General features: G+C 46.8%; 1 protein-coding gene and 1 pseudogene across 6 annotated transcripts in view; one reads left to right on the forward strand and one right to left on the reverse strand.

Moving 5' to 3' along the window:
* Nucleotides 1–21786, forward strand: part of Mtcl1 (microtubule crosslinking factor 1) — a 129973-nt gene that overhangs the window by 10258 nt on the left and 97929 nt on the right. For all 6 annotated transcript variants that reach the window (XM_075955926.1, XM_075955925.1, XM_075955928.1 and 3 more), the window contains exons 2-3: nt 1484–1708; nt 3465–3623. In XM_075955926.1, coding sequence (XP_075812041.1) covers nt 1484–1708; nt 3465–3623 — 384 coding nt within the window. The remainder of the gene's footprint in view (nt 1–1483; nt 1709–3464; nt 3624–21786) is intronic.
* LOC142839946 (ornithine decarboxylase pseudogene) lies at nt 17053–18475 on the reverse strand (annotated as a pseudogene).

The following is a 21786-nucleotide window of genomic DNA, read 5'->3' on the forward strand; positions in this document are numbered from 1 at the left end:
TGAGACTGGCCTGTTGGGGACATCCTGATTTTTTCAGAAGGTCACATAACAACACAGTTTTGTTCGGTGGCATGGGAAACAGTATGAATTCATTTTGATATCCAGACTGAACTGGGTAGAGGCCTAAGGCCAGAGCTCACCAGAGCTCGGTGTGGAGGAGTGGACTTTTATCATTTCATGCAATGTTTTTGCATCCAGAGAGCGCTCATCTTTGTAGTAAAAATGGGAGGTTTGAGAGATGCAGGATAGGAGATTGAAAAACAAAACTAAACTCAGCCTGTATTTGAAATAGTGGAGGAAGATGTTGCTCGTTAGAGTCATGGAATGCTAACATGTGTATCGTAGAATAGAATTTTATTTTTATTTTTTATTTTTTTTTGCTTTTTCGAGACAGGGTTTCTCTGTGGCTTTGGAGCCTCTCCTGGAACTAGCTCTGTAGACCAGGCTGGTCTCGAACTCACAGAGATCCGCCTGCCTCTGCCTCCCGAGTGCTGGGATTAAAGGCGTGCGCCACCATCGCCCGGCTTAGAATAGAATTTTAGAGACGTTCGCAGGTGTGCTGTAATTCCACGGCAGTCAACAGTTATTATCCTGCTAAACTTTGTGTCCATCGAAGGTAGAAAGTCTGCCTGGTTCATCTTAGCACATAACTGGTGCCTTTGGCTTGACTCTGAGGGCTTGGTTATTTGTAGAGGTGATTTCTCTTCTGGATATGTAAGGAGTCATGGGGACTGTTTTAGATGGTGGAAGGTCATTGGCTAATAAAGAAACTGCCTTGGCCCATTTTATTGGTTAGAACATAGGTGGGTGGAGTAAACAGAACAGAATGCTGGGAGGAAGAGGAAGTGAGCTCAGACTTGACAGCTCTGCTCTCTGGAGCAGAGGCCATGCTCCTCTCTCCCGGGCAGACACGATGGAGCAAGCCGCCAGGTCAGACATGCTGAATCTTTCCCCGGTAAGACCGATGTACACATATTATTAGAAATGGGCTAGTCCAGGTGCTAGAGTTAGCCAAGAAGAGGCTAGAGCTAATGGGCCAAGCAGTGTTTAAAAGAATACAGTGTCCATGTAATTATTTCGGGGCATAAGCTAGCAGGCGGCCGGGGTGCTGGGGATGCAGCCCCACCGCTCATATTACAACAGAATGGCGCCCAATGTGGGGCTCGAACCCACGACCCTGAGATTAAGAGTCTTATGCTCTACTGACTGAGTGCAGGCCAGATTTATAGGTAAACATTAGCCTGAGGCGAACACGCCCCCTAAGGGGCGGGACTTATCCCTACATCTTCAGTTCAGAAGAATACTTGGTGAGTTTACCATCTCCTGTGAGAATTTCCAGTGGTCCCTTGGTATGGCTGCGAGCTGATGCATGTGTGTGGGCATTTGACATTGGGTGTATTGGGTGGAGTGGGGTGGGCTCGCGGATGGAGAGAGGCTGCCTTCCTGCGAGGGTCTGGCTCACCTGTGGCGTTTGGGTCCCTAGGATGAACTAGACGAACTCCGTGCAGAGATGGAGGAGATGAGAGACAGCTATCTAGAAGAGGACGGTTACCAGCTGCAGGAGCTCCGGAGAGAGCTGGACCGCGCCAACAAGAACTGCAGGATTCTGCAGTACCGACTCAGGAAGGCCGAGCAGAAAAGTCTGAAAGTGGCAGAAACAGGGCAGGTGGACGGGGAGCTCATCAGAAGCCTGGAGCAGGATCTGAAGGTGAGCGCGCTCACGGGGCGTCCAGTGGCTAGGACTCTGAGGTGGTAACTCCACACACCTACCTACCCACTCCATATGGATTCGATTCCCAGCATCCACATGGTATTCGCTAACATCTCCCATAATATACGATGCCCCCTCTTCTGGTCTCAGTGGGTACTAGGGATGAACGTGACATACAGACATGTAGGCAAATACCTCTACATACAAAATAAAATTTAAGTATCTTTTTTTTTTTTTGAGACAAGGTTTCTTTATCGTTTGAAACTAGCTCTTGTAGACCAAGCTGGTCTCAAGCACAGAGTTCTCAGCTATTCATGCCGTGCCAGGCAGTGTGAGAAAGGGTGGTTTCTGGTTGTCTTACAGTCTTTCCTCGCTCCTGTCAGACAGTAAAGGAGCTTTGGGCTGGAGAGAAGGCTTGGCGCGGTTAAGACCACTGGATGCTCCTGCAAAGGACCTGGCTCCATTCCTAGTGACCACATAGTGGCTCATAACCATCTACAACTCCAGTTCTAGGGGATCTACCACTATCTCCTAGCCTCCATGGGCACTGCATGTAAAACATGCAGGCAAAACACTCATGCACATAAAATAAATAAAATTAAAACGAAAGTAAAAGAGTTTAATTGCTTTGAGCATTGCAAGGTTTTAACCACACAAGAGCCACAGAAGACATCTTGAAAAACTTGACTCTGTGGATCATCTACTGCATACAGAATTTTTATTTTTTTACTGCTTTTAGGTTTTTTTTTCTTTCAAGAAAGGGTTTCTCTGTGTAGCTTTGGAGCCTGTCCTAGAACTCACTCTGTAGACCAGAGTGGCCTTGAACTCACAGAGATCAGCCTGCCTCTGCCTCTGGAGTGCTGGGATTAAAGGTGTGCACCACCACTGTTTGGCTATGTGCAACTACCACCAAACAGTTTTAGGTTTAACATTGATTTGTTTGGCAGGAAGCATACGAGTGCTAGGAGAATTGGCACTAATGCTGATATTCAGTGAGAAGACAGTCCTATCCAGGATGGCTTAGTCGTTATGAAAACCATTTTCTCCTTTACAGTAGAGTTGCAGGTCTTAAATTGTACACTGAGTATCTGTGATGCATAGTTTTTTTTTTTTTTTTTTTTTTTTGTCTACTCGACACGAGCTAGACACATCTGAGAAGAGGGACTCTCAGTTGAGAAAATGCCTCCATAATCCTGGCCTATAGGCAAGTCTGTAGGACCTTTTCTTGGTTGATGATTGACGGGTGAGGGCCTGGCTCATTGCAGGTGGTGCCGTCCCTGGGCTGGTGGTTCTGGAAGGTATAAGAGAGCAGGCTGAGCAAGCCATGGGGAACAAGCTAGTGAGCAGCTCCCCACATGCCCTCTACTTCAGCTCCTGCCTCTACACCCCTGCCTTCAGGTCCTGCCCTGTGTTGTGGGAGTGTAAGTGGAATAAACCCTTTCCTCCCTGAGCCGCTTTTGGTCACGGAGTTTTATCACAGCAATAGAAACAGTAAGACTGTATTCGTTATTCAGAGTGCTTGTGTCTAAAGGGGTTCAGATCTTAGACCATTTTAGATGTTTGATTTCTGGATCAGGGATGCTCAGCGTGTAATACTTGCTTCGTTTAAATATAAGCCTGGTGCATATTTCCTGGGTTCTTGCTATGGCTAAGCTAATGGTTCTTCCTCTGAGGCTGTGTGAATGTTCCCTTAGCATCCATCCCCCGCCCCAGACTTCATATCCCGATGACGATCCCCGTGTGTCCAATGCAGGTAGCCAAAGATGTGTCCGTCAGATTGCACCACGAGCTGGAGACCGTGGAGGAGAAGCGTGCTAAAGCTGAGGACGACAATGAAACTCTGCGGCAGCAGATGATCGAGGTGGAGATATCCCGACAGGCCCTCCAGAATGAGCTGGAGAGATTCAAAGAGGTAACGCGCGCGCGCGCGCACACACACACACACACACACACACACACACACACACACACACACGGGCACGGGAGTTAGGGGCTCCTCGCGTCTCATTTTTATGCTGGAAGGCAGGAGTCCATAACACAGTGCGAGGCTATTTGGCTCAGGGGCTCAGGAGAAAAGATATATATTATTTTTTTCATTGTAGATGAAAAATAAGTCACAGATACACAGATGCTATGGAAATTTCTGGAACAAAGACTGTAGGTTGCTTAGAAAGCCAAAAATATTTGCTCTCTGCTTTTTTACATAAAAGGCTTTGAAACTCTAGTCTAAATTCATTTCCTGTCATTCCTATTCAAGTGAGCTGACCATTAATCCCTTCAGTGCCTCTGAGTGCGGTGTGTTATTACAGAATTAAACAGTAGCTCTCCCCCATACCACACACACACACTGAATTTTTTCTCTTCATGTGAGCTCTGAGTAAATTATATTTGTCCCTGAAAACTCTGTTATCAGCCAGTGGCTTATGCCTTTTAAGCCCCAGAGTTAGGAGGCTGAGGCAGGCAGAAGTCAATGAGTTCAAGGCCAGCCTGACCTACGTAGCCAGCTCCGGGCCATCCAAGGCTACATAGTAAGACCCTGTCTCAAAATGGCAACGACAAAGCTCTCTGTAAATAGATTCGTGCTGCAGACATGTTCCTTTGCGTGCACATGTCTATGTATTATTCAGCCGATAGGATCCGACATAGATATCTATATATAGGTATAGATATTTTCGACTGTTACAGAGTGATTATTCTAGCAAAGTAGTCTAGAAAAATATTCCATTTGCATATGGCAATGTAAATCCCGACGGCATTCTTTTTGACTTTGTTACAAGACTGTAGCTGCGTGTTTTCTTGGAAAACACCCTGCATACTGATGAAGTCTGCGGCGCTGGGGGAGGCTGGTTCACGCTGGCACGTGACCTGCTGATAGCCTCAAGTAGCAGTTCATGTCTTCTGGGTCCGTTTGTTTCATTTAGGCGTTCCCACCCAAATGTTCAACACCCCACTTTGTTCAGGCGGGGTCCCGAGTTCTGGGGCTGAAGACATTGAAGTACACTATAGTCCTTCAGGGTACCCAAGGTTTTTTGCAAAGCACAAACCACAGCAAAGCAACGATGCTCTGTATAACGTGAGCTCCACTGGAAGGGGCAGGGGCTTGTCTGTCTGGTTCACCGTGGAATCCTTGAGCCTGAATGTGGGCCTGAACACATGCCGGGTGAGGGAGCGTGCACAGATGGCCATCGTGGCTTGCAGGGGACGGGTGCGAGGCTGCAAGGTTTCCCAGCCCAGGAGGCTCTCTTTTGAAGGCTTGTTTCCATCATGAGCACAGCGCAACCCTTAATTGCTGCCTGCTTCATCCTCAGGCTGGAGGAGTTTGCGCTCTAATCATGGAATTTTTTTAAATTTTTATTTATTTATTTATTTGGCCTCATTCACCATCACTGGTACCTTTTATCGTCTGCTCTTCCTTTGGTCTTAGTTTTCTGAAACTGTGCTGTTTTACAGGTCAGTCCCTACCTGTGTGCATAGAAAATAATTGAGAAGTATATTTTATAAGATTGATTTGGATAGGTGTTTTGGCATTAAAATTAACTACACACACACACACACACACACACACACACACAATATATCTTATGTATATAGTGTTACCAGGATCCGCACCGATACTGAAGTCCGGAGATGTTCGAGTCTCTTACATAAAATAATAAGACTTTTCAATAGAACTTGAGCACATCTGCATACTTTATTTATTTCTATGCTATGTATTATGTCCAATACAATAGAGTCACTATATAAAGAGTTGTTTTGTTAATGTCACTTAGACACGAATCCTAAAAATCTAGTCTACGTAACCAGGTTGGCAGCGATATTTTTTGGTGGACTGTTTTATACCCCTGGTTGGTTGAACCTGCCCTCGTGGAGCACACGGATGCAGAAGACGGACTGCATATATATTTTAGGCAAGGGAAGAGTCTGCATATGTTTTAAGTGGATTTCGTGAGCCGTGGGAGGAAGAATGACTGCTGTTGTTTTCTACATGGACAGTAAAGCCGGAGGAAGCAGGGGCATTAGCCCCTCCCTGTGGGTTAAACTGACACAGCGGGACAAAAGGGCGCAGTAGAGATGGAATAAGTTTCACCACCGGAGTTGCTGTCAGTCCGGTGGGATGATATTTTTATACCAAACCGCTAAAAGGATTGCATAACATACAGGAGTCTCAGGAGAGTTAGACGCCGGCAGAGGATACTGGATGAAGAGAGTGATGGAGCCAGGGAGCAGGGTCCCAAGGTGGTGGAAGAGGGGTTGCTGGGAGATGCCAGCTGGGTCTCCCTAGATGGATTGTTTTCACAAAAGCAAAAAAAAAAAAAAAATACGCAGATGAGTTTGGCCCTGGGGAGCTTTGTTCTTCCTGGTTGACTTCTGACATTTTGTAAAGCGATGCGTGATGACCTAAACATGCACGGGCTTTTCCTGTTCCCGAATAACAGAGTCCTTCTTGTGTGTAGGCGCCCGGTCTCAAGAGGACCTGAGCATCCCTGCTGTGGTCCTTCCGCCTCTCCTAGGGTCCTGTAGTTGCTAGGGCTCTTGGTGGTAGCAATCACTAACCTTCACCCCCATCTTCAGTGTTTGCCACCAGCTCTGGGCTTTTTGTGATCAGGTGAATGGTTTCCAGTAGTTATGGAATTGTAGTTGTTAGGGGTTTGGAATTGCCTTGGAAGTGATGCGTGTGTTTCAGGACCAAGCAGACAAGGTGGTGGTTTTATACCGATGTGAGTGTGCCAAGTGCTGTTGATTTATACCCTTGAAATGGTTGGGTTTTTTTTGCGCGAGTTTTAACCTCTTTCGTTTCTTTTTCTTTTTTTAAAATTATTTATTTGTATTTTATGTGCGTTGGTGTTTTGCCTGCATGTATGCCTGTGTGAGGCCGTCAGATCTTGGAGTCACAGACAGTTGTGAGCTGCCATGTGGGTGCTGGGAATTGAACCCGGTCCCTCTGGAAGAGCAGTCAGTGCCCTTAACCACTGAGCCATCTCTCCAGCTCCCTTAACCTCTTTCAAAATGGTTTTCTTCTATCATACTTGACCAGTGTTTTGGGTGAAGATGTGGGGTGACAGGGTGCATGGTGTCAAGTCCTTTCTCTTCTTTCCGTCCCAGAGGTCTGACAGTGTCCTTCCGCCTTCAACAGACTTGCCGAAGACTTGTCTGACTTCTTAACATGACCATTACTCACTACTTGGCCTTCACTCTGTCTCCCTGCCCTCCTTCCTCCACCCAGGATGCAAACTGGAGCAGGGACAGGGCTGTCAAAGGGTGACAAAGGGCTTTCCCCTCTGGTCCTCTTTAAAGGTAAACAGGCGTGTTATGGGAAACTCACTTTCTTTGTTGATAGATGGGAAGGCAAGAGGGCTGACCTACTTGGCCAGGTCTCCTGGTCGCTCTCTGTGCTTGCTTACTCATGGTCCCTGTATCCAGGAACCAGGTCCTTTGCCCTGCCGCGGAGTTCAAGCTGTTTTGGTCCTCGACTCCTGTGTTGTTTCTACACAGACACAGAATCTCAGGAAGGGAAAGTAGCTTAGCTTTCTCTTTTTTCTTTTCGAGACAGGGTTTCTCTGTGTAGCTTTGGAGCCTGTCCTGGAACCTGCCCTGTAGACCAGGCTGGCCTCGAACTCACAGAGATCACCTGCCTCTGCTTTCCAAGTGCTGGGATTAAAGGTGTGTGCTACCTCCAGGCCTGGTTAGCTTCCCCTTTTCAAAGATGGTCACCCTTATGCTTTTTTTTACTCTACAATAACACCCTCCCCCAGCTTTTTAATACAGTCATAAACTAGACACAAGTAATAAGTAGCCAGATTAGTTGGCAATTTCTAAGGACAGAGATACGTCACCCCAGTGAATCAGTACTGTGGAAAGGAGTGTTGAAAGACAAACTGAGTATCAGATCCCATTGGTTGGTAGTTGTGATTTTGAGATTTAGGATGATTTCCATATCATAAAATAGAGTGAGACCCCATCACCCCCACTGGACCAGTGGAAGAGCAGTGGGTTTTGTGGCATAGGAACAGAGAAAGAATCCTGGTGGGTGGCGCTCAGGTTACTGTCCTGCGAGCGGTCACACAGAGGACACTCACATAAGTAGGATGTTTGTATTATTTGACTGTTCAGTCTCTCCTGGTCTGTCAGATAGGCACGTAGTTGGGGTGAGGTGTGTAGAACTTCAGCCAGAGAATTTTATTGGGGTTCCCTCCGCTTCTCTAAACCCGTTACAGGAGCTCCGTTCAAACAAACAGCCTCGTATATTTTACTGGGGTTCCTTCTGGTTCTCTGAACCTGCTGTAGGAGCTTGGTTCAAACTGCCTCGTGTTTTCTTTAATGGGAATCGCAGGAGCCGCCAGAAACCAGAGGCTTTTTGCAGGTTGTCTTTTCCAGACCCTGGATGTGACGTCATAGTGGGGTGTGCTTAGTAAACAAGTGGCTGATGTTATGCGTCTGTGTACCAGAGAGAGACTGTGGCTGCTCCTCGTCTGTCTGTGTGTACCAGAGACTGTGTCTGCTCCTCGTCTGTCTGTGTGTACCAGAGACTGTGTCTGCTCCTCGTCTGTCTGTGTGTACCAGAGAGAGACTGTGTCTGCTCCGAGTCTGTCTGTGTGTACCAGAGACTGTGTCTGCTCCGAGTCTGTCTGTGTGTACCAGAGAGAGACTGTGGCTGCTCCGAGTCTGGGTGGAGATTTTCATGTAATTCCATCAGAGTGAAGCTTTAAAATTTCAGCTGTAACCCATAGCAGGGAGGATATTGTCTGTGTTCAGGGTACAGATGTAAACGTTTGATGAAGTCATATTTCTCTGTCTGTGGAGTCTACTATATTTTCACTCTTGCTCCGTTTGGTTTTAATTGATTTACAGCCCATCCTTGTATTGCTGTAGTTTGTAAAAGTGCATTCATTAATTAAAAAATTAATTTTTGTGTACTTTATAATTTGGTCTTGATGTGGGAGTGATTTCTTATTAATAAAGAAACTGCCTAGACCCATTTGATAGGCCAACCCTTAGGTAGGCGGAGTAAACAGAATGGAATGCTGGGAGAAAGAAGCTGAGTCAAGGAGTCGCCATGGTTCTCCCACTCCAGACAGACGCAGGTTAAGATCATTCCTGGTAAGCCAGCTTGTGGGCTACACAGATTAATAGAAATGGGTTAGATCAATATGTAAAAGCTAGCCAATAAGAAACTGAAACTAATGGGTCAGGCAGTGTTTAAAAGAATACAGTTTCCGTGTAATTATTTCGGGTAAAGCTAGCTGTTCAGGCGGCCAGGTGCGGGGACTCAGCCCGCCGCTCCTACTACTACAGAGTGGCACCCAACGTGCTAATGAACTCCACGTAAAACCTGAGAGGGCTTAAAAAGGAGAGAGAGAGAGAGAGAGAGAGAGAGAGAGAGAGAGAGAGAGAGAGAGAGAGAGAGAATTTAAGACAGCTTTTTGCTGTTTGTGGGTTGCGCGCCGCAAAGAAATTGTCCTGACTCAGCAGCAGGAAAAAACTGGCTGTTTTAAAATGCCGGCTTTCTGGGCTGTGCCGCCATTGCGATCTCTGTCTGGCCCCTGTGGGAGACAGAGCTTTTGAATGGAGCATTTGGAGTAAAGCTCTACGGCTTGGTTGATGGCAATGTGGACTGCTGTGTGCCTGGAACTGTGTGTGGCTCAGGGGCACCAAATGGCTCTGAGGCAGGAGCTGCTCAGCTCCGCCATGCTGAACTGTGCTGGTCTCAGGTAGGAACTACCGTAATTACCATAAAAACAGTGCAGTTAAGGTTTAGACTGGGCAGGAAACAGGCTGTACCTTATTACTGTATTACCTGTACATGGTGCAACTTAAGTTTTTAAGAACTGCTTAACATTTTAAGAAATGCTCCTGGATAGTAAAAAAATGTTACAGATTCACAATAAAACAGATTCAGACATAAAAGACCATACTGTTGGATGAATGTACGTAGGCTTGAGAGAGAGAAGAAAAAGAATATAGAGAATAAAGTTAATGGTTTAAAAAAAAAAAAGGTAAAGTCTTTAAAGAGACAGAGTACAGATAGTTAAGAGATTAAAAGAAATAAAGAAAAATAAGCCACATAAAAATGGAAAATTCACAGAGAGTCTGGATTATGTACATTGTGCTTTCTTTAAAATTTTTGACTCTAAAGGAGCTAAGTACAGAGAGACATTTCATTACATGGGCTGCCAAGCTAAACCAGAATGGACATAAGGGTATTACGATTTCAAAATTTGGGTCTAAGAATATGATGCTTTGGAGAGGGTCTTCTTTTGTTTTCACAGAGGACCAGACCCTGTGGATTTCTTCTATTACAATTTGGTATGATAGACCACGCCCTCCTGAAAGGTTGTTGTGACATCTTCAAAAAATTGCTTCGCTCAACTGCCAACTGAGATGAAACTAGCACACAGGTTATACCATGAAAGACCTAATTAACGACGCCCCCATTCAGCAGGAAGCAGTTTGGAGAGAAAAAACTGCGCCCATATTCCCAAAAATTGTTTATAAATGTTCTTTTACATTTAAAGGGGGATATGATATAGGTATGAATAATTTGCATTGGTATGGATTTTAAGGTCAATTTTGTTATATGTATATGTATTTTTGATCTTGAATAAGGTGTGATTGTGTAGTTCATTTTTAAAATGTAATGTATAATTAGGAAATATAGGTTGTTGATGGATAATCATAAATAATAGTCAAGTTTGTAGTCATGTTACTTAGATTTTCTAGATATATAGAGATATATTTCAGATAGGCATTCTTCATATCTCTCAAAGGCTACAGAATATGGCATTTAAAATATTTTAATAACTTAGGACTTTTCATGACAATGAGACATGTCTGCTCCTGGTGGCACCAATCTACTTCGAGAGGAAGATGGGCATCGAAGAGGATCCTTATGGAGTTTGATAGCCATTTGGGCAAGAAACTGCTCTTGCCTGGACTGTTGCATAAAATGGACACAGAGAACCCGCAGAGAGAGGACTGCTGAACTTGCCTAAAGGTGAGACGGTCTTTTGGGGTTCATGACTCATGAAAGAGTCTGCGAGACATTCTGCAGGACACAGCAGATAGTGACTGAACTGTCTTTGAAATTGCCTGCTTCATGGAAATGTCTGCTGGATACTATGGGCCTGAAGGCTGAAGATGGATGCCCCAATGGTACAGAGGAACTTTGGGTGACTGTACAGGCAACGAGATGTCTCTGTCATTTTCTTGTTTACTTAGGTAATATTATATCCTTCTGGAGTCTTTGATGGAGTTGAAGAATGGATAGGTAGTTATAGTTTTCCATTGTTATGATAAAAGATAAAATAGATATAAATATTGTAACTGTGATTCTTGCTTAATAACTGTTTTGCTATATGTAATTTTATTATGTTAAAGTTAAAGCCTTTCTTTTTTGTTTAAACAGAAAAAGGGGAAATGATGTGGGAGTGATTTCTTATTAATAAAGAAACTGCCTAGACCCATTTGATAGGCCAACCCTTAGGTAGGCGGAGTAAACAGAATGGAATGCTGGGAGAAAGAAGCTGAGTCAAGGAGTCGCCATGGTTCTCCCACTCCAGACAGACGCAGGTTAAGATCATTCCTGGTAAGCCAGCTTGTGGGCTACACAGATTAATAGAAATGGGTTAGATCAATATGTAAAAGCTAGCCAATAAGAAACTGAAACTAATGGGTCAGGCAGTGTTTAAAAGAATACAGTTTCCGTGTAATTATTTCGGGTAAAGCTAGCTGTTCAGGCGGCCAGGTGCGGGGACTCAGCCCGCCGCTCCTACTACTACATGGTCTTACTGTAATTCGGGCTGTGTCAAACTCTTGCTTTATGTATTTTGAAGCTATATTTTAAAATCCAGGTAGATTTAGAAGCTTTGGGATAAATCACCCTAATCAGTTGGCAGGGACGTCTATTCTACTGGCACTTGCCTGGGATATTCTGTGGTTCTTTAGTGTCTGATTTTCTGTGATTATGTTTTAGGTTATTACTTTTTATGAACCAAAATATAGCTATATTTTTTGAAATGATGTTTGAGAAGCACTTTTGAACCAATGAATCTAATTCATTTATGCCATTGTGGCTATTAATAAATACGTTGCTCTATTTTGATCATTGTATTTTATGTTCTTTATTTTCCATGGCATTTTTTGATTGTTAAATGTTGCCTTTTGTTTGGATTTCTCTTTGTTTTGTTTTGTTTTGTTTTTTGAGACAGGGTTTCTCTGTGGCTTTGGAGCCTGTCCTGGAACTAGCTCTTGCAGACCAGGCTGGCCTCGAACTCACAGAGATCCGCCTGCCTCTGCCTCCTGAGTGCTGGGATTAAAGGCGTGCGCCACTACCGCCTGGCTTTCTTTGGATTTTTAATTCTCATGTTTTCGTTCCCATCTGGGACGCCGTACATTCGACAGTGTGCATTCTGCCGTTAATTGGACTCATATTTCACATACGTGCTTGATTTGAAATTTAAAATGATCATACCTGCTTCTTTCCTGAGTAATACACACAGCTTTAAAGAGCTGATCAACTCTGTTCCTTCCTGTTATCATTATTGTTGCATCTTTTTAAAATCTCCCCGTAGTTGAACCGTCTAATAGCAATGCTTATTTTCCTGGATTGGCACTTTTGCCAGCTTGTTCCTTTTCTTTCTTTCTTTGTCATGCTCGTGTGTGATGTGTGCGTGTTTGTGTATGGATGGCTACTGCTCCAGCTGTATACACTAGCTTGTGGAGGCCAGAAGCCGATGTGGGGTGTCTTTTCTCTCTTTCTACCTGATTTTCTGAGACAGGTTTTCTCACTGAGCCTGCCGAGGTTTTCAACCCCTTCCTCATTTATGACACTGGAGAAGTCTTCTCTTTTCTTTTTCCCCAAGTTCAACTAAGTAGAAATTTTTATTTGTTGTGTTTTATTGAGTATTTTGGATTTATTTATTGAGTATGTTGGGAAGGGTCACAATAGCTTGACACACGGTGTTGCCTAAATTGAGTGTGGTCATGGGGTTCAGTGGACTTTCTCAGAGCAGCAGCGTCGGGGCTTTGAGTGGCGTTCTTGTCTCTCTGCTCACCACTTGGCTGTGGTCTGCATCCCCCTTTCCCTGTGGGTCTGCATCCCCCCTTCTCCATGGGTCTGCATCCCCCCCTTCCCTGTGGGTCTGTATCCCTCCCCCTTTCCCTGTGGGTCTGCATCCCCCTTTCCCTGTGGGTCTGCATTCCCCCTTCCCCGTGGGTCTGCATCCCCTTCCCCCGTGGGTCTGCATCCTCCCTTCCCCGTGGGTCTGCATCCGCCCTTCCCCATGGATCTGCATCCTCCCTTCCCCGTGGGTCTGCATCCCCCCTTCCCCGTGGGTCTGCATCCCCCCTTCCCCGTGGGTCTGCATCCCCCCTTCCCCGTGGGTCTGCATCCCCCCTTCCCCGTGGGTCTGCATCCCCCCTTCCCCGTGGGTCTGCATCCCCCCTTCCCCGTGGGTCTGTGTCTTCTCTAGGACTTTGTTTATTTACTATTATATTCAGACTGTCTGACGGCCAGGGAGTCTGCAAGTGTAGATACATAAAAACAATAAATAGCCATTGTCCTTCTACACAGTAAAATATCATCACTGGTTTTTTCAGACTTTATGGTTCCCCTGGTAAGCAAAGATTTACTTGGGGCCGGGCAGTGGTGGCGCACGCCTTTAATCCCAGTACTCGGGAGGCAGAGGCAGGCGGATCTCTGTGAGTTCGAGACCAGCCTGGTCTACAAGAGCTAGTTCCAGGACAGGCTCCAAAACCACAGAGAAACCCTGTCTCGAAAAACCAAAAAAAAAAAAAAAAGATTTACTTGGGGAAGAAGGCGATAAAATTCTCTGTAGGCAGATCTTACAGGAGAGTGAGTACTCCTTAGGACACTGGTTGTGTTTTGGGTCACCTGGCAAGTCCCAGTGCACCCACTGAGAACAGCTGGGAAGGAACCAAGCGGTCTCTGGTTTCACTCACTAGTCGTGGTATGCCTTCACGTGTGACTGAGTGGGAGACTCCAGCTGAGGTAGAGGAAGGGTAAGAAATCTGGTGACTTAAGTGATAGCCCAGTTGTGTGCCCTGCTAAGTTAATAACGGGGTAGAATGGGGCGGGGGAGGGGGAGAAGAATTAATGGTGTCTGGTTAAGTCTTTTGCCCAGTACTGGAAGAGGCGGCCCATGGTGTCTGTCTGTCTGTCTCTCTCTCTCTATGTGTGTGTGTCTGTCTGTCTGTCTGTGTGTATACTGTGTGGGTGTACAGTGTCCGAGGTCTGCAGGGAAACCACCTTCTTTCCCTCTGCTCCTGGGAGCCATTTCTATCCTTTATCCATACTGATATCAGATCAGGTGTCCCCAGCTGGGAAGTGCAGAGTTCAGAGATTCACAGAGGATTTTAACAGGCACCAGGCACGGAAAGACAAGCATAAATATTTTTGGGTGCTTAAGCTGTAGCTGGCCGGCTGGAGGAGAGGGTGCCCTCAGTCCAGGAGCTGTAAATACGCTAGTGGGTAATCACCACTGTGGAGGGTGCGAGGAAGTGCAGGTCACTGGGGAATGCTTCTTCTCTAAATCAACACAAACTTGTATCAAAGTGAGGCCAGGGAATGGCTTGCTGCTCCTTCCCAGTACTCTCCTGGGCTCCTCCCCAGCACCCTCTCTCCTCCAACACCCTTCCTCCTCCCCATCACCCTCCTCCCCAGCACCCTTTCTCCTCCCCATCACCCTCCTCCTCCCCAGCACCCTCTCTCCTCCAACACCCTCCCTCCTCCCCATCATCCTCCCTCCTCCCCAGCACCCTCTCTCCTCCCCATCACCCTCCCTCCTCCCCATCACCCTCCTCCTCCCCAGCACCCTCCCTCCTTTCCAGCACCCTCCTTCCCCCAAACATCCTCCCTCCTCCCCATCACCCTCCTTCCTCCCAACACCCTCTCTCCTCTCCAACACCCTCCTCCTCCCCAGCACCCTCCCTCCTCCCCATTACCCTCTCTCCTTCAACACCCTCCCTCTTCCCCAGCACCCTCCCTCTTCCCCAGCACCCACCCTCCTCCCCAGCACCCTCCCTCCTCCCCAGCACCCTCTCTCCTCCAACACCCTCCCTCCTCCCCAGCACCCTTCTTCCTCCCCAATACCCTCCCTCCTCCCCAGCATCCTCCTCCCCAGCATCCTCCTCCCTAGCACACTCCCTTCTCCCCCTCCTCCCCATCACCCTCCCTCCCCAGCACCCTCCCATGCTGTTGCTGGGCCATGTGCTGGGTGAGTTTATTTGCTTTTTCACAGGAACTATGTCAGAGATTCGCGAGGAAAGGTGACTGACCTGTTCAAGTATTTGGAATATTTTGGTTTCTTAGTTTATGTTTGTTCATTAAGTTTGGTTGTTAGAGATTGTACCAACACCGTGTTTGGTTTTGGTTAAGATAGAGAAAGAACATGGTGGTGAGGAGAATGGGGGGAAGTCAGAGGTAAGCGCAGACTGTGTGTGTGGGCTCTTGAAGGCGTGAGCTCTGTGTCTCATCTGTGTGCTAAGACCTCAGTGATGGATCAGCTTCCTGCAACTAAAAACAAAACAGAAAAACAAAAACCAACAAAATAACCTTGAGATAATTGACTGGTTCGTGGATTCAGAGAGGTCAACCCATGGTCCTTGGAGGCCTGTGATGAAGTGGTGTTAGAGGCGCCCGTAAGGCTGCACCAGAGCTCTGGCCTCTTCAAAGGGCACACTCCGGTGACTTTCCATGTCCCACCTCCTGAAGGTCCACCGTTTGGCAGGAGCAGCACAGGCTCCCAAACACACCTTCAGCTTGTTGGCTTTTACAGGACTCTTATAGAGTTGGGTTCGTAGGGAGTTGGGCCCACCCTCCCAGGGCAAAGCAGAAAAGCCTGGGGCTAGGCGTTCTGAATGGTCTCCAGGCCTGTTGCTGCAAGGAGGAGGGACTCCCCTGAATCAGCCCTTCTCTTCCTCCGTATCTCCCTTGAGCATCTTCGTTGTAGCTGGAAGAGGCTGGAGACGGGTCAGGACCCCAGGAGAGGGCTCTGGAGCAGAGACAGCGTCAAAGCAGGGAGAACAACAGGCAGCTCAGGTCTATCTTCAGGTAGTTGGAGAAAGGTACCTGTGCCTTCCTGTGACCCGCTGATGCGTCTCTGTGTAATTAATTTCTATTTTTAGAAGTGCTGAATGTTGTTTCATCTAATGAGAACACCGCAGGAGGAGGAAGGGAGGTTCTCCTTCCTAGGGAGGGAGTGAATGTGGCCCCTACCCACCTAGGCCTCTTGCTCCACCCACGGCCTTGGCTTGTGCCTTCTGCTTCTGACCATCCCTCTACCGGTCTTGTACATCCTTTAAGATTCTCCTGGAAAGGCCAGCTCTCACAGAAGCTGTCTGCAACGCTCCAAACTCTGAACAGACGCTTCCGGGTGATGAAACCACTTCACGGTTATTGTGGAGAACGTGAAGAAAGAAGGAAGCTCTTTCCCTAGAACCGGAAATATTGTATAGTTCTGTAGGGAATGAATAGAATTGTGTAGTTCTGTCAGGAATTAGGTAGTGTCATTTCACAAATTGTGTGGTTTATCGTCATTCAAGAAGTGTTCCTTTTCCTTTGGGTTCCCAATAAGGAGGAGGAGACTAGGTAAACAAATCCCGTAGGGTATGGGGGGGGTCACCGGAAAGATGGGGTACATAAACATCATGCTGAGTGTGTTCCAAAAGTATCAAGGTCTCCTCAGTGAGGATGTAGCCGGGCTTTTGAAAGTGCAGTTGCTCGTCCTGCCTTATCTGTGGTTTCACTTTCCATGGTTTCCATTGTTGTAGGCCAGTTGTGAAAGTAAATACAGAAGATGGAAACTCCAAAAATAGATAACACCAGTGTTTGCTTTCCAGCGTGTTGTCTCTTATTATTTTGTTAATCTCTTGCTATGATTTATTTGTAAATCAAACTATAATAGGTGTGTAGTGACATAGAATCTGAAGGGAATTTCTGAACAATCTGTCCTTAGCCTGTGCATATACATCAAGTATCTTTTTTTTTTTTTTTAAATTTCAAGACAGTTTGTTTCTAAAGTGGGTCACAACATTAGCTTTTGGCCCATTCTGCCAAATGTACAAGCTACAAATGCTTGCTCAGCAGCTGAGGGGCCCACGTTAGCATCGTGTCTGAAAAGTGATAAAAGTCCATATAAAACAAACATTCCAAGTTTCCATAGGAACACAGGTAAGTGTGACCCATCTCCTAGCCTTCCACACTGCATCCGTGCCAACCCTGTTCTTACAAAGACATGCCAAAACTAGCGATAATTAAGTGAAATGGTCCCCCTGAATCCCTTAATTCAAGCTAAACTTGCAGGTAAGAGCTACAAGAATGGCATCTACACATTGATACTAGCGGAAGCACAGGCTGCTGGGTGACTGTCCATCCCGCTCTCCTGGGCACAAGATGGGGGTTGAGTGCCAGCATCCTGCTCTTCCACTTCTGGTGGGAAGCCATGGCTCTGGATCCGCTTCCTGAGTTGCCATACTGGCCTCAACATTACATAGTAGATAGAAGGCCTCTGGAACCCATTGAAAGTAGATGCAGCGGCAACTGTGTGTACCTATGTTCTCAAAGAGCATGCAATCACACACATGCATGTCAGGCAGGTTACAGCACTCGACCGTCCCATCAAGACCATCACATGTTGGACGAGGAATACTTCTCATCTGGCTTGGGTCTCTTCGGCAGCAGGGCCTTCACATGTGCGTGGTCATAAAGAAGGCAGTTAAATGGTCCGTACACACATTCACATAATACGTGAAGGTTTGCTCCTTTGACCCATCCTCATCATCAGAGCTAGTCTGTTCCTTCCACACCATCTTTTGGGCAATGGTACTGACTGCCAGGGTGAAAGCTGACGCAACATGCCAGGCTCGACTATGACTCTTACTCCCGAGTCTGGAGGGACGTACTTATCCAGAGCTGGGTTGGTCACACTGGTGGTCTTTTCAAACTTAAGCTTCGTATCCTCAGATCCAGGAAAGCCGCCATCCGTAGCAAGCAGATACATGCTGAAACCAAATTCCGTTCCCACGTCAGAGACGCAGCAAGCATCCGACAGGGCCTGCACGAAGGTCTCAGGGTCAGTACATCCCCTCCCCCATGGGAGCTGACACCAAGAACATCAATATTTAGCTCTTTTGCCCGTTCCAAGAGAAGTCCGCTGGTTTTGAGTGTGGCACCAAACTTAACACTGAGGCGACAGACTGCTTCGGAATCATCGGTAGCCATCCACAAAACCGACGTTGCCCTTGGATGTGCTCTGGCGACCTTCATCAGCTCAACCTCACTGTCGAACGTCCTCATCTGGACTCAGTTGCTGGCGGCATCCTTGATCTCTGAGACTTGTTTACAGGGATTTGCATGGATAATCCTCTCTGGAGCCCCTCTCCCCCCGCCCCTGCACCAACTGGATTTCAGTCTCCCTTGCACAGTCTGAACCTGTCCCAATGGCAGGTAGGGTGTTCACCATGGCTCTGCTGTCATTGCTTTTGATTGCATGAAAGGGAGTGACACGGGGAAGAGCTTTTACCCATCTTAGGTGGTTCTTCAGAATGTCCCCACGTCCGCAACATAGAAAGCATCCTTGTTATCAGAGGATGCTTTATTAATCTTTTAGTCCAGAATGTCCTTGGCTGTAAAGCCTTTGTCGAGGATGTGACAGTCAAACTCTTCCTTCTTAAAGCTGTTCATGGTTCTCGATGTGCCTACACAAAAATACTAGAGATGGAATTAAATTATTGCCAGCTCCTCACCAGGCGAGCTGTCCGGGAACTCTGAACTCTGTCTCCTTAGAGCGGTGGAAGCGGTCTCACAGAGCATGGACAGGGACTGACATCATCGGGTATGTTTGCACAAGCTAAGATGATGATGATGTCATCATTAGGTACCACCCTCACTTGGGATTGCCTTGTGAGTCACAAATCCAGTCAGTGAGGGACCACATGCATACAGCCGTGCTCGCTTTATCCATACACCCCTTCCTAGCTCATCTTCATCTCAAACCTGGAGAATCTCCCATGGGACGAGGGTGCTCATGAGAGGACAGGACAGATGTTTGGGGTCCTGCCTCAAGGTCGTTGGCCAAGGAGACTGCAGGTCCTCTATCTTTGGGGAGCAAAGGCAACTCAAAGGTATTTGTGTTAATTTGGCTAAGGGTGTGGCTATATGGAGAGCTTGCCAACCACGCGGGGCTCTGTTCCATTCTGACATTGGAAGAAAAAGACAAGGTAAGCAAAGGTCAAGTTACCATCAGTCGCCAATGCTATAACCAGCCGTGCTTTTGCAGCAAAGCCTTCTGTGACTCTGAAAGCACAGAGAGTGTGGGGCCACGGCAAGCTTCAAGTCTCCATACCCTCCCTTCTCCAGCTTCCCCAGCTAGTCACGCTTGATTTGCATCTTCTTATAAAATGGTTAAAACACTAGTGAAATTGTCCATGAGTGATAGTAGCAAAGAATTGGCGAGAATTTCGTATTTTAGCCAAGTTGGGCAGATGCTGTATGTAGGTAGCCTGGGACCTGACCTTTACAGCTGGCATCTGAGGGTCGGGAAGTCTTACAGAGCTCAGAGTTCTCCGTCTGATGCTTTCTAGCTCAAGCATCAGCATTGAATTTATTATAGCGCCCCTGTCTGGCCCCGCCTGGCCCCACCTGGTCTTGGATAACAGGTCACTGTGATAACACCTCACCCTTTTGTCTTAGAAATGGTCTGCTTTGAGTTTGCATCCCAGGGCAAGAAAGGCAGCTGTGTCTTCCAAAGAGTTGTGTGCGGGTGTCTGTGGAAACATGAGGTTTTATTTCCCAGGGATAAACACCCAAGGTAACAAACGATTTCTAGATTTGTGTAGGAGTTACATGTTGAACTCTGTAGAGAAAGTCCTCAGGGTGGCTGTCCCCACTCTGATGCTCGGGCATTCCAAGGTTTCCACACCCTCGACAAGCACAACCGCAGGCAACACCGTTTTTGTTTTGTTTCGTGACTGTTTCACCTCTTGGCTCTGGCTGTCCTGGAACTCGCTGTGTAGACCAGGTAGGCAGGCCTTGAACTCTCAGAGATCCTCCAGTCTGTTTCTCAAGTGCTGGGACTAAAGGACCCAGCAGACACGGTTTTCAATAAGTTGCCGTTTCCCATCTGTGTCTCCTTTGGAAAACTCTCTCCGTGTGTTTCTCTCATTGGATTTTGCAGTTGGATTCCCTATTTATTTTACTTTTGCGTTTTGAGAGTTCTCCTCGTGTTCCCAACGCTGTCCTTTGGCAGATGCACAATTCATAAACAGTGTCTCCGTCTCTAGTTTGTCTCACCCTCTCCACAGGGTCTTACTCAGTCTTGAGCTCTTCGTTTCAGTTCTGAGGGAGTCTCGTTTATAGATGTCCCCTTTTATGGTCACAGCTTTAAGAGCTTTAAGAGCTGAAGACCTAGCTTTAGACGGAATGTTTTCTGTGTCCCTCCTTCCCCCGCTTTAAGATTTTATAGTTTCAGCGACTGAAGAAATGGCTCACTGGCTGGCTAAGGGCACTCACTGGCTGCTCCTCCAGAGGTCCTGAGTTCATCTCCCGGCAACCGCATGGTGACTCACAACTGTCGGTAACGGGATCTAATTTCCCCTTCTGCTATGTGTGAAGATGGAGCACTTATATACATAAAATAAGTCAATATTAAAATAAATTTTTAGTTTCACATTTAGGTTCACAATTCAGTTGGGGTTAACATTTTGTATGAGAGGTGGATTAGATTTTGGGCTTTGTCTATTCGCTTTGTTTTTTTTTTTTTTTTTTTTTTCCGAGATAGGGTTTCTCTGTGGTTTTGGAGCCTGTCCTGGAACTAGCTCTTGTAGACCAGGCTGGTCTCGAACTCACAGAGATCCGCCTGACTCTGCCTCCCAAGTGCTGGGATTAAAGGCGTGCGCCACCACTGCCCGGCTCGCTTTGTTTTTTATATGTACCAGTGGCGGGCCAGCCCCAGCACCACACATGGCAATGATGCCTTCTCTCCATTTGCATTTTTGTTTTGTACTCTTGTCAAAAATTAGAGTTGGCATGGTTGTGGTACACACCTTTAATCCTAGCGCTCAGGTGGCAGAGGCAGGCAGAACCCCATGAGTTGAAAGTTAGCATGGTCTATATAGTGAGTTCCAGGCCAGCTAGAGCTACATAGTGAGCCTTTCTCAAAAACAAAACAAAACAAAACCACCCACCAAAAATTAACTGGGCGTCTTTGCGTGGCTCTGTTTCTCATTCTCTACAAACTGCACAGGCTTGATTCTCCAACAGTGATGCTGATGTTGTCTAAGCTAGCCAGCGATGTGCGTATCTGTTCCCTCATAGGATGTTTGGACTGTCAATCACATCTTAGCCTTGTGGTACATATTGCTTATAGCCCACCCCTGCCTGTTGGGCACTCATTAAAAATTTGTAACTTTGGAGCTGGGCGGTGGTGGCGCACGTTTTTAATCCCAGCACTCAGGAAACAGAGGCAGGCGGATCTCTGTGAGCTTGAGGCCAGCCTGGTCTACAAGAGTGAGTTCCAGGACAGCCAGAGCTACACAGAGAGACAGGAAAAACAAACAACAACAACAAAAAAAATTGTTTCTCTTGCTCAAGAAAGAGCCATGTCATTGTTCAAATATCTCTTCCTAGGGGATTTCTGATTCGGAAAGTGATGACCTCAAGACAGTTAATGCGAGACAGTAATTCTACTGTAGGTTAAGTTTGCTCTTTTGACAATGGCGATGAGTCATAAAAGCTTCATGTTTGGCCTGTGGTAAGCGGGGCTGCGCTTGATTGTAAGGTTCCTGAACATCCAGCCACGCTCCACTGGGCACAGGCAGTGCCAAGTTGGCCCTGTGAGCTGGTGGAACCACACCCACAGCACTGCGGTGCCCTGGAGGCCTCTCAAGGCAATGGCTGTGCCCTGTGGATTGGCTGCGTTAAAGCATCAGTGTGGTTTATAGACCTTCCCAGGGATTTAAGCTCCAACCACTTCTTCCTTTCCAGCCCTCCAGCCCCCATTTAACGAGAATCTTTCACCAAAGGCAAACTTCCTCCCTTTTTTTTTTTTTTTGGTTTTTCG

Source organism: Microtus pennsylvanicus, chromosome 22, assembly GCF_037038515.1.
Source record: "Microtus pennsylvanicus isolate mMicPen1 chromosome 22, mMicPen1.hap1, whole genome shotgun sequence".
NCBI lineage: Eukaryota > Metazoa > Chordata > Mammalia > Rodentia > Cricetidae > Microtus > Microtus pennsylvanicus.